This window comes from Aquila chrysaetos, chromosome 14, assembly GCF_900496995.4.
Source record: "Aquila chrysaetos chrysaetos chromosome 14, bAquChr1.4, whole genome shotgun sequence".
NCBI classification, from domain to species: domain Eukaryota; kingdom Metazoa; phylum Chordata; class Aves; order Accipitriformes; family Accipitridae; genus Aquila; species Aquila chrysaetos.
The window spans coordinates 32,999,559-33,012,578 of record NC_044017.1 but is presented as its reverse complement, the minus strand read 5'-3'; the positions used below and the strand labels follow the sequence as shown (position 1 = coordinate 33,012,578).

Below are 13,020 nucleotides of genomic sequence, written 5' to 3'. Positions count from 1 at the left end.
GCGCAAGCCAAAGCCCAGCTGCCCGCAAGTGCAAGGAAACCCAGTTGGATTTAAACATTCTGCCTTTCAGGAACAAGAAGGTCTTGTTCATGACAATAAGATTGAAATGAAATTATGCTACAGGATTTGGCCGGGCCCTGCACAGCCCTGCCTAGTCCCACTGGCCCTCTGCCTTGTTTTCCTTGGGCCACAGCTGGAATAACGGTATCAGTCTGGCTTCTCTGTTGTGGCAGAGGGGAGGAGCTCTCATTTCTCTCCTCCCGGTTAATTTTACTCCTTCCCATAAAATTCCATGCGGCCGATCTGCTGGGCGTACAGGGGCTGTGGGACCTGGGGCGGGAGGAGTGCGCTGCAGTAGGAAGCCCCGTACCTCAGGAGAATCCAGGAGCAAGCAAGCTGTATTCAAACTTTAAAAACCCACCAACTCTTAGAGATGAAAGGAGAAGGCCTAACTGTTATTGTAGCCACTGTTACACCTGCTATAACAGCTCTCTTGGGAAAACAGTCACTGCCATAGTATAGCAGGTAAAATCTTTGTAGGGTGAACCTAGAAATATTTATGCAAATAAAAGCATTTACTCTAGTAGTCAGGATCAGGTGTTGCAGCGCAGATGGAAATGAAGTAGAAAAAAGTCTTTCTAAACTTACTCTTTTTCTCTGCAGATTGTTGGATTTTCCCCCAGACTTGGGCCCATGCAGCTCACTGGCAAATAGATCCCTTCAGAGAGCCCAGATGGGCAGTAAAAGGATGACTTGAGAAAAAGGCTTCCAAAAGCTAGTCTCAAGGCACCTAACATGTAGCAGCTAAAAGAAGGACAGTGACATGTGCAAGACACTCTTAATCCAAATCCCAGTAATGGAGTTACATGATAGGCTGCAGGCTCTTGCCTCTTAATTTATAAAGGATCAAGTGGTATTAGAGCCAGTCAGCTATGCATCATAAAGTGCTCATCACAGCATGTCAGCATGTAAAAAAATGCCACTCCACAGAGAATAGGGAATAAATTCATCATCTCTCCTTCAAGTAGCTATTCAAGGAAGCGGATCAGCATGTTCTTGTCTGTGAGTGAGGAATGTTGTTTATGCTCAAAGAAATGGTGTGTGACTTTCATGAGACAGTTTAGATACGGATTCTGGGCAAAATAGAAATGCATGAAACCAATGAAACAGTTATTTTCATTGTCTGAAAATACACTGTTATTCTTAACTCTAAGGCAACACTATTCATTATTTTTATCTGCTCAGCAAAATGGCACTAGTATGTAAAAATGTTAAAATTCATTTTGAATATACACACCCTTTTTATCCTTATGTGTGCGTGTGCATGTTGGCATTTCTGGGACTACTTACTATGGCCTAATACTGCATACTATGTTATGGATCTACATAGTATTTTTGGAATATGCACTATGGACAGTATTCTGTGTTTGCAGGACTGATCTCATAAATAGTTCCTTTTCAGATATTTTCCGTGATGATGCTATAGATACAAGGGCCACAAAAACCCTTAAGAAAAACATAAGAGAAAAAAAAAAAAAGTCTAAAAACTTGTAAAAAATTTATTCCAAGGCTGTCAAAGGAAGAAGCGAAATACATGATTTTAACCACTTGCCTTTGCTCAAAGAATGTGAAAAGAAGTTTTACAAGTTACTTCTGCTTGCCCAGAAGTTGCTCCCATAACTGCTCTCCAGAAATTCTGTTCATGGAGTAATGATAGAGATGCCAAGTTTTTTCACCTGGGATTTATCAAATAAAATCTCATCCTACATTTAGATAATCACTTTCAAGCCTATCCATTTAAAGTTAGGTACCTACATCTGTGTTCAGGTTCCCACATAAAACTGACAAGATTTTCAGCACTTAGTCCATGGGCAATGCAGATGCTTAGCATTCTTCAAAATCTACATCTCTTTTATTGCTCTGAATATGAGCCATGAGTTCAAATGTTGGTGGCAGAGGGTAAGGAAGCTCTCAAGCATGTAAGAAAGGGATGGAGTGATTAACAGAATAGCAGAGGATCCTCTTATCCCATCCAAAGTTACACCATCCCTCTGTTTTGCTCCAATTTTCACATAAATTGCCATCTTCTGCCCTTCCTTTTTGGCTCATGGCCCTAAGGAGCTTACTTTCTTAGAAGTATCTTTTTTTTAACTGTCGCAGCTTGGCCTCTTTTAGCTCATCTTCAGGGTCCCTACCCTATTTGTTCATCTTCCTCAAAAATCCACTTTTTTCCTGTTTCTCTGGGGAAACCACAGCAAAAATGCCTCTTACTACGAGTTCCAGCATCTGTCTATTGTCCTCAGACAGTCAGCTGAAGTTTGGAGAATATTTAGTATAAGGCAGTGCAGGAATACAGGAAAATCTGTGCTGCTGTAAACAAGGGCTATGTCATCTTCTCCTTCCACTCTCACTCTACACAATTCTGTGCTGAACATGAGAGAAACAGATTTTTGCCCAGAGAACTTAGTAGTGTTAACTTCTGGGTAAAAAAAGCCAGAGACATTAGTCACCACCCCAGAGTACAAGCACAGGATAGAGGAAAAGTCTCCACTTGGGGAAAAGTTTAAAGGAAATGATTATCTGAAAGAGGATGTGAAAGAGAAGAACAAAGATTGTCTACGCATGAAAGCAAAGAGCAGTTCATTGAGTGAAGACCTGTGTGCAGCTCCATTTTTTATTCCAGGGGAACAGTGACCATACCAAACAGGTATTGGACAGAATGAATTTTGCTTAATATTAGGCACTCTTCTGAGCACTGTTACATGAGGGGCTTAGCTGACCTGGTCATCTGCCTGCCTTAGTCAATGGAGAAAGACAGGCACCCTCAGGGTGATTCACATTGCGTGGTGCCTCTCTTCCTTGTTAAAGAAGAAGCCTACACGTGGGTGGTAGGGAAACTGTGTCCAAGCTTATGATAGTATTCTCCTACATAGACAGATGCCTCCAAATTCCTCATTCTTGAAGGAGCTTTATAATACTAACCCATAAACTGCAGTTAACGTAACTGTCTTAGTGTACTGCCTATTTCTGCTAGACAAACATTTCTTGTGGGATAAGATCATTTATCTGGGGTAGAAAAGTTTCTTTTAGTAACTATTATAGTTACTGTGGTTGCTGTATCGTGAGATCACCCACATGAAGAAAATGTTTATTGGATTGTTTGAGTGATTGCTTCCTTTCTTGCATTTTTGGCAAAGCTTTTCGGCACTGGAAGAAGTAAATGGACCAAAAAAGTCTTATTCACCTCCCCACCCACATTGTCAGCCATGATTATATCAGCCATGATATAATAACACGTGTTTAAACATTCTGTAAGTAAGGAAGAATTTTAATGGGTGATAATGGTGGAAGCTTATGGTATAGCTTGTGACTAATTTTGCAATGGCTGTGGAAAGGGTATTAGATGGCTCAGGGAACTGAGTGTGGGCTCTGGATCATTTCACCAGCCAACAAAAAATAGCAGTGGTTTACATTCCAATAACTATATAGTGATTTATCTGCTGTAGGTTTCTCTTCTAGTGTGAGTGACAGAAGACCACAGCCATATCTAGCCACCTTGCAGGGGAGGCAGTAGGCTGGACACATAGGGAAGCCAGCCTTCCCACAGAGCAAGGGTCTGGTTAAAGCTTTGTCTCACGGGGGTGTCGAGAAGATACAGAGGTTTGTTGAGGTGTATGCCTAGGTAATGTTCACACAGTGCTGTGAAGATATGAAGTGCTGTAAGAGTGTTGTCTCTGTTGTTTTGCATATGCTAGTAAATCTAAAAGGCTATGAATCCTGCTGCTAAGCTGATCTCTTTATTTGCCAAGTGTAAGCTCAACTTTCGACAGCGTCCTCAGTAGCAGAGTATTTACTTAGTCTGTAACAGAGACACATTGCTATTTGCTTTTCTCACTATTTGAACAGATCTGGTTATAAGAGGAAACCTTTCTGTGATATTCATCACATTGTTTTTTGAACTAATTTTAGGGCTGCTCCTCAGTTACAACTTGGCTTTCTGTTCTTTTTCCATGCAGTGAAGAAACGTATGAGGACCAGCCCTCGCTCCTCTGCGCCGCAGGTTAGCAAAAAGCCCTTGCACAGAAAGGAGCTCCCCTGATGGTGAGTGCCCTGCCAAGGGGACAGGGGATGGGGTATCGCTACGGCTCTTGCAATAAGGCTCTTGGCCACGGGCTGCCTGTCTGCTGCCCTGCCCAGCACTGACATGGTGCTGGAGGAATGAGGCTGTGCTCCGGCAAATCTCCCTTGCTCCCACGTAGAAGAGGTTCTTGCAGAAGATTCATGGGCAAGTGGTCCAACTGCTGAAGTTTAGATACCCAGGCTGGGAAACTTATCTCTCTGGACTCCCTTCAAAGTCAGTGAAGAGGAATAGGTCCTCTGAGTCACCTCCAGAGGAATTTGTTCCCTTCCAAGTACTAGGCAGCACACTTTTCGCAAGTAGGTGGTATCTTAAACACCTAATTTTGCTGCTTAGAGTTAGTGAAATCAATAGCACATGTATGTACCTACAAGGCAGATTTCATGCCCTGAACCTGAAAATTCACATAATTAAGATCTAGGCGACAATGACCAAACAAGCAGTTTGCTGGGATGCTGAGTCGTATGTATACTGTTATTACGTGATCTTTATTGATCTTCATGGGTCACCAGTCAGTTCCAGCAGGGTGGCCAGGGCAAATAGAAAGCAGCCGCAAGGAAGGCAGATGTTGGGTGACGAGGTGCTACTGGTGTTTATCTGAATTCCATTTTACAATAAAATCTCTAGGAGTCCCTCAGGACTCCTGGAGGCACTCAAGTTACAGTAAAACTCTCCAGCAGCTCAAGAGCTCTTTTGTAAGAATATCTCTCTTTAAATGATGGACTTCTTTTTCCACTGCTTTGAAGCTACACATGGGCAAGAGAAGAAGGGTTCTAATGCTTGTAGAGTATTAGAAATCCACTCTAGCTTTTGTCACTTAATAGGAGCCTAGGCCTCTGTGCTAAAAAACTACCAAGCGCTTCCTTTCCCACTCCACAATTCAATGTCCTTAATGCAACCTCCGCTCCTGCGGTGCTGGCAGAGGTCCTCGTCTGACATCTCCCCATCCATCTGTGTGGAGGGAAGATGTCAGAAGGGATGTCTGTACCTGGGAGCACAGTATGGAGGTTCCCCAGTTGGTGGGGACACTCCCAAGCCACATGGATTTAGCAGTTCAAGTCCCAAATCACGCTGACTGAATTCATGTAACAGTGCATCTGAAACAAGGGTTGTGAAACTGGGTGCAGTGCCACGTGAACACAGACTGCTTTGTGACCTGAGCGGTGTCATACCCAGATACCTTCCTTCCACCTCCACAGCAATTCTCGTTCATATTAAGGGGTTCTCTCCAGGCATCTCTAGCTCTTTTAAGGCTCTGATTGAGATTTTATCCTGCTTATGCAGCATAGCACACCCCTAACAGACTGGATAATCTGGCCCTCAGGGCTAGGGAGAAATCAGAGTCTGACCCTTGCGTGAGTGGTCGCATGGTGATTGTTCATCTCACTAATGAGAATGTTCCACCTAATCTGCTCTGTGTTTTCTAGTCCTTCCTAGTCACCTCCTTTTCAACATTAAACAAGAATAGGATTATGACTGAGCATAATTTTTTTTTTTTTCCTATGGAGAAAAAAAAAAGCTAGAACCAGTCTGTAAATAGCTGAAATCTGACTGCCCTAATGAAAGTAGGCTTCCTGTCTATATAAACCAGGCTCTTTCTCAGTAATACTTAGTAATAATTTCCATATAATCCACAGGCAAGTCCACATGACAGAGGGTATTGTTCAAGATGGAAATTGCCTGTATCTGCACTTCTGTAGAAGAGAAACAGTTGTCGGAGGAGTGCATAGATGTGACACCAAACTTGGCATCTTTGATCTTGATCACAAACTTGAAGGGTGAGTGAGGTAAGACATTATGTAGCCAGAACAACGGTCAAGGAGGACAGTATGCCGCTCATTCCAGTATTGACTTTGTTACAGCTGAATTAAAACACAGCTTGGAAGCAGGCTGATAGAAACTAAGAAAAAAACTCTGTAAAAATGAAGGTGAGGTGCAGGAAGAAAATGGGGAGAAAAATCCTATACTTAGGAAGCTGCTGCAGGAAGTTTAACAAGTTAGGGACTTCTCCAGGGGTGTGCAAGTCATTTGAGATGAATTCTCACTTGCAGAGAGACCTCATTCTGGTCTCTCCTTATGTTCTCATGCTACTGCCTACATAAGGAAAGACTCAGACCTGAGGAGCACAGCAGTTCACGTCTTTCATTACACCAAGTTGTTCCAGTTTTTTTGCGAAAAGTTCCTTCTCTGCGCCCAGAAAAACCTACTGAAATTTCTAGGAAGTGGGAGTACTTTGTAGGACAGCTGCCTACGGGCGTGAGAATGCAAGGAGAGCCTGACAGTTTTTATTTCTAGAAAGATCCTTCTGGCCACTGTTGTCACTGCCATTCTCTTCTCTTTGACAGCAAGGGCAAATATGACCATGGCTCTGACTCCTGGGCATGGAGCAGTCTGCCTGCATCCCCACACTCTAGTGTCTTCATGCCATTAACCTAATTGTATTGGACATTGGAACCAGCGCAGCCTTTGACTTATATCTCTGACTGGTAAAACTACATTAAACTTTGTAAGATTGACCAATCCAAAAATATTTTCTGTGGACACCTTTATTAGTAATTAGATTAAGGAACAGATTGTGAATCTACTGAATTTGGTGCGTGACTAGGCAGCAGCTGGCTTATTAATGGAAGAAAAGATTTAAGCAGTTTGGCCCATAAAATGAATGTTCACATGACTGTGTTATAACTATAGAGTAGAATAAAACTGAAATCAATTAAGAATTCAAATTTTAGTCATCAGACTGGCATTCTCACCTCTTCCCATACAGCAAGGTCCACTCTGTGTATGTGCATTTTCCGCTTGCAAAATCCGAGGCATCTGCAAATCACGGAAAACTGAAAATGATTAATATAACAAAAAGGTGCTATTTGTAGAAGCTTACCACATATTTATTATTTACAGTTTTCCGTTCAATAAACACAAGCCGTACAACAGAAGGCAGTGATGAAATACAGTGGCATTGTCCTTCATTCCATGCTGATACCATTATCAATGAGACTTTTGCTTCTTTTCTCCAAATGGCTTTCACAGTAAATGGCACTTCTTAAAGGGACACTGGCAACCTGAGGTGCATTTGGTGTCAGAAATGAATTCAAAGTATTTTCAGATAGTACAGTCACTCATGATTCCTGCCAGTTGGTGCTTTGGGGGTTGTTTTTTGCATTCAGCTATAGCGTCTTGCCTTCCTTGTCACCATATAAAAGATGTATACAAGCTGAATATTATTAGTTCAGGCTATCATCCTGTAATGCTGAAGTTGAGGTGACCTTAGCCAGAAACTCCAGCTGGTGCAGGACCATGCCCTAACCCATGTTGTATGCTCCACAAGGAACGAACGGCAATGTGTACACAAAGAAACCATGCCCAAGCTCAAGATTTTCCATCCCTTTCAGTTACAATAATCCCCAGTGTTACTTGTGGTTACACTAAACAAACAATTTCCCAGGAAAAGTAATTTTTTTTACAGTGTCTTCTTGAAGTTCAGACATACTACATTTAGACTTTAAGTAGTTTGTCCCACTGAGATAACATGTATATAGTGTGGACTGGCTCATACACATAAGGCATTCTCCTTCGTGTAATAAGCAATAGTATTGCTTGTTAAAATGCAGTTGCTTCACAGAGATGGTACATCTTCCCCTTCCTGCCCCAATCCACAAAAAAGACATCCAATAAAACCAAGCAGGACTACGAAACAGATTGACTTAAAGGAACAGAAGGGATTAATGACACGTAGAGCACGGATAGCACAATCCTAACCCCAGGCAGAGCCCAAGAGAAAAGAGCTGCCTGTGAAGCCCATGAGAGGGTTAGTTTTGCTACCTGCGTTACACACAATTCATTTGCAAATGGCAATGTGAAATTCCCAGGTATGTTATGATGAAAAGAAATACACAGAAGTTGTTTTCCTAACCTGTACTGATCTGTGCTAGCGTGTACCAGATCCTTGACTGACGTGAATGTGTGTAAATCCTTTGAATTGGCTTATCTGTACCAGCTCAGGGCCTAGACTTTAAGAGCTATGCCTATACTGGTAGATGAAACAGGTCCATGGCACCATGGAATGATGACTAGCCTGCAATTGTCCACACTGGCTACATGTTTTTCAGCAGTTTTAGCTTGTATCGACTAGCGCTCCATCAAACAGTGCCCATCACAATTTGGGCAACAGCACAATCTTTCCAGCTCGCATTAAAGACAAAGCCAGATATTCTGGGGGAAAAAGAGAATTTATTTAGGCAGATGTAATCCATGCTATGTGTGTTGCCCTTAGAGCCCGCAGTCCAACCTTTCACTATCTGATGTACCCGCACATATGTAGGCTCACATGTGACTGGCTGACATGCACACCACCTAATCTAAACTGTTCTGCAGCTTAGTAGCACTACAGAAATAACAGTTGTAGTACGGTGTGTGAGAACAATCACAGGGGTAAACAGCAAGGTTACATCAGATGTTTGCACTTTTATTAAAAATAAAATCGGAGAGCAAGAAACAAGGACCTTCTCCCCTTTGCCCCTGGAGCTTTCTATAGGCTTATAAAAGTAAGGACTAACAATGCGTGAGCATCAGAAATTCTTTTCAGAAATAGCCTTCTGAGTTTCTAAGCAAGTTTCTATAAGCTGTGTTTCCTCTCTGCTTTGTGTAAGTATTGAAATTAATTTGCTGTCTGCTGAAACAGTAGAGTTCTCAGCATCTGACTTGGCACTTGGAGCAGAAATATCTCCCATTGATCTCATTGATGTTGGCTAACAGCCAACATGAGTTTTCTTCAAAAGCAAATTCTGAGTTCATAATCGTGAGTATTCAGCAGTTTGTATCCCACTACTGAGAGCTACTTCCTCAGTCAGAGAATCATCCCATGAGAGCCGTACGTCCTAAACACCTTGAATTCTGAACATAAAAATTCACATTGAGCTGCTCGGAAATAAGATATAAAAATATTCATTCATAGGAAGTATTGAGTGAGTAATTTCTTGTAGTAACAATTGAAAACTCACTTTTCGTTCATGCGGTGCTTGGAGCTTGGGGAGCTCAGTGCTGCTGCAGGGAACAGCCTTCAAGAGGCTTTGCAACCCCAGCTATATACCATTGGTGACTAGCCCCTGTGCTGAGACTGGTGGGAAGCAGTGATCCCGTTCTCTTCCCTTTGCTTATCCACAGCCGAGCCAATCTAGCTGCATACCATTAGTAAAGATTTACATAGCCTTAGTAATCTCTACAGTTTTATCTGAGAATGCCACTACACCTGGGAGGTTTATACGGTTTTATACCTTCCATGTGCGAATCAGTGACATACAGAAATGCCCGAGCCCAGCGAATTGTCACTTAAATTCCTGACTCGGTGTAGGTGAACAGCTCACCATAGAAGCTGGGGGGTGAATTGAATGGTCAGGAACCCGATGGAAGAACTGGAGGTCAAGGCTTCCATCTAGTGGTAAAACGGAAAGGTGCAAAAGGAGCACGTCATGGGAATGAGGGTGAGCCGAGTCCTTGTGAACATCCCCCTTCTTCCAAACTGTAGCTGGCTGAGGAGATGAGCAAGAAAATGAAAGGAGGAAGAAAGCCAGGCAACCCACAACATCTCCGAGGTTTGGGACAAGCGATGTCGTTCAGGCAAGAAGGGAATCCAGTTCACCAAGGTGGGTGTTGTCTTCTACTGAAAGCCAGGCAGGACATTCTGCAGATGTCCTGGCCATAGTCGGGTGTCCTGCGTGAGCTGTGAGCCTGACCCACGGCCTCAGGCATGGCAGAAAGCAAAGCCTGGTCTCTGCATGGTAATCTATATTTTCAGATGTCATTTTTCAGAAAAAAATATATCTGTCATGGAGGGTGAGGAGAATGACATTTTCCAGGTTACTATCATCCTCTCAAGAGCTCTTGATCATCTTTTTTCTCTCATATGGTTTAGAATTGTCATCTGGCTCATAATCACTTCTGCAAGGATATGCCAAAGAGATGGAACAAATAGAGCCTTTCTTGGAAAATGTAATGACATTATAGGCTCTGCAACAGCAGTGAGCTTTGTAAAGAAGGAGGTCTGTGAGCTTTGTAAAGAAAGAGGTCTGTGACCTTGTGGAAGTTGCTTTTGCAAGATTAGCCTACTGCTTTGCCCCGGCTCCCCCCCCCCAAAAAAAAACACAACCCACCCAGCCACCACAGAGCAATTCTTGATATCCCCAGGCACACCTCCAGACATACTGTGGAGGAATCTAAGTGCATATTTCATAAGCACATCAATCGCCATAACCATATTCACTACGCAAAAAATGAAGAACAGTGACACTTGAGTGATAAAAGGTAGTATTCTGCATACTGTTGAAGTCAATAAGGTGAACTGAAGTGAATTAAATTGAAATATCAACTCAGTTTCTGCTGCCTCATGTTTTCAGACAATTGGATTTCTCTTTATGCAGGAAGAATTATGGATGATCGATTGCAGTTCATTTGCACTGCAGCAAATTCTTCTGGATGTTCCTGTTGTATCCGCTTAGCTCCAGTGGATGTGTTAAAGATCCTCCATGAATTCCTTGCTGACTGTGTTTTGACTCGGAATTGCAGTGACCTTTACTTGCTGCCAGCTCTGGCCATGACTTGATCTGTTATTTTGGCCTGTGCACTTCTGTAACTACCACAGTTTCCTGGAGATGCTTTTTCTTAATAATGGTTTTAGAAAAAATCACAAGAGGAATGCTGGCTACCTCAGTCCTTTCCATTCTGATGGTCCCTTTCAGTTTGCACTGATGCTCAGATTACAGCCCTGTAAGACTCAGCTGTTTCAGTTCACATAAATATTTCCTTCCATTTTAGTCATCTAGCTTCACTTCCCTCCTGCCTGACCTGGAGGCCTCAGAGAAAAACATTGTTAGCACCTCTGTATTTTGCCCACCTTGGTTCAAAGGCACATGTTCTGCCTGATTTCAGGGTGCAGGTGTAAATGTCCATGTTCCTTTGAGCACACACTAGGTTGACTTGCAGGCTTTGTGAATTTAATGAGTAGCTTAACCTGGAAAGTGTCATTTGGCTTTGCAGATTACTGCAAACATCTTGCTAAGCTGCAAACCCAGTTCAGCTTACCTGCCCACCTGCACCTACGTCTCAGTGGTTTTTCTGACCTTCCTGAGACTTTTCAGGTTGCTTTAAGAACATGAGTAGATAAAGGTTTAATTATTTTTGTCTTACTTCCTTGAGTATTATTGGTGAGACATCTCAAAGTTTCTTAAAACTTGTGAGCCCACTGCAAGCAGTGTCTACTCCAGGGACACCTCCAGTGTCCACTTTTGCAAGTTGCCAAAGAGTTTCACGTAGCCTTTTGGAATCCAGGTATTCCAGCAGCAGCTACCCTGTGCCCAAGAGCCGGGTAGTGAGTCTACTTACAACTTCTGCACAGCCACCGCTTTAGAACAATAATTTTTCCCTCATATTTAGGTCCCACCTAGTAGGTCAGCTACTGTGGAAGATGATGTTAATGGATTGAAAATTCCTGGGACGATGTAAATTAACTCTCTTTGCCCCTGCAGATAGCCACAGCCCTAAGGACTGTATGATTTGACTGTTCACAGTGGGTATAGGGGAAATACTTTTTGAAGTTTAGATTGAAAGAGGTAAGCGAGGCTGGATAGCCACTTCTTTCTCTCTTTCCCCCACCCTTTAAATGTGTCTTATTGAATGCACACTGGCAGGGCTGCATTACAAGAGCAGTGGAAGGGTAGGTGGGAAGTGAGTAGAGGCAGAAGATCAAACGACCTGAGGAGAAAGAATTCAGGTTTACCAGCAACAGTATTTCCCGTTAAAACTGGCAAATGAGCAAGTACGACACGGAACCTGAATTCTCCCGTTTCTTTACTGACCACTCAGAGAGAGGCAATAAAAACTGCTCCTGCCAATCCTGGTTAATAATCATCCTGCATATTTTGGTTGCTCCCCTTCAGAGAGCTACTTGTTATTGGTAAAACCTTCTCCATTCCGACCGTGCATGGAGCGATAACAACAGTTATTGGAGCGGACAGCCGGTGGTGTGCACTCATACTAGTGATGGTTTTGTAGGACTCGGCCCCTTGTAGGATGTCATTGCAGGGGTAGCTGGTGTATGCTGAGAGGGTCCTGACTGGGTCCTTGTATTCCTTAGCATGACCAGAGTTGCTCCAATTGGAAACTGCTTTTGCAGGTGCTGAAGGAGATGTACTAGGAGATATGTTCAAGAAACATATAAGAAAGAGAATAATTCCTTTTTATTAATTATGTCATGGTAGCAGGGGCAGGGCAGGACCACTGTGTGTTAGGCTGTATACAGATATATTTTTCCCCAGCGACACTGTGATCTGAGCAGAAAAATAGTTACCATGCTCAAAAAAACTACTGGGAAGTGCTCAAGAAGTATTTCCTCTCTTTCTTTCCATCCTGCCTAGTGCTTATATGATACCTCACTTGTACTGAGTCTCTCTTTCTCAGATATCCCAGCCAAACTGCTCCTTCTTTACTTCTGCAGTTAAACTAGTCTTTGCCCTGTTTCATTGGGTTAGCAGAGTAGGAAGGAGATAGAAATGGGACATAGGGATCCAAGGGTCCCTACCAAAATGTCTGTAGGTATCGTGAGTGGGCCTTGCCTGGAGATGACTGATATGGTCTGGCAGCTCTGTGGCTTACCAAAAGATCCAGACTGTCCCCTCTCATAAATCGCCCTGTGGACTTCCTCTGCGGGAAGGATAAACAGTGTATTAGAATTTAATTGGAATGAGAAGCAGATGGTCCAGTTAAAGATCAAGACCGACAGGTCCTTTAAATGTTTGTCTTCTATAAACTAATTTGAAGAACTGCTGCTTACAACATCCATTCCTCATTGAGCTATCATGAAGGAATCTTAGCTATTTGTCACATTCTCC

General features: G+C 42.9%; 2 protein-coding genes across 3 annotated transcripts in view; one reads left to right on the top strand and one right to left on the bottom strand.

Annotated features, from left to right (window-relative positions):
- The window catches only part of FAM124A (family with sequence similarity 124 member A), a 55,113-nt gene extending 54,337 nt beyond the window's left edge, over positions 1 to 776 (bottom strand). The window contains exon 1 of the mRNA XM_030036556.1: positions 649 to 776. Within this exon, the coding sequence (XP_029892416.1) occupies positions 649 to 695 (47 nt within the window). The 5' untranslated portion in view covers positions 696 to 776. The remainder of the gene's footprint in view (positions 1 to 648) is intronic.
- C14H13orf42 (chromosome 14 C13orf42 homolog) overlaps positions 1 to 13,020 on the top strand; it is a 35,527-nt gene that overhangs the window by 8,852 nt on the left and 13,655 nt on the right. For both annotated transcript variants that reach the window (XR_003926568.1, XR_003926569.1), the window contains exons 3-5: positions 4,017 to 4,101; positions 5,776 to 5,916; positions 9,663 to 9,780. The gene's annotated coding sequence lies outside the window, so the exon portion shown is untranslated. The remainder of the gene's footprint in view (positions 1 to 4,016; positions 4,102 to 5,775; positions 5,917 to 9,662; positions 9,781 to 13,020) is intronic.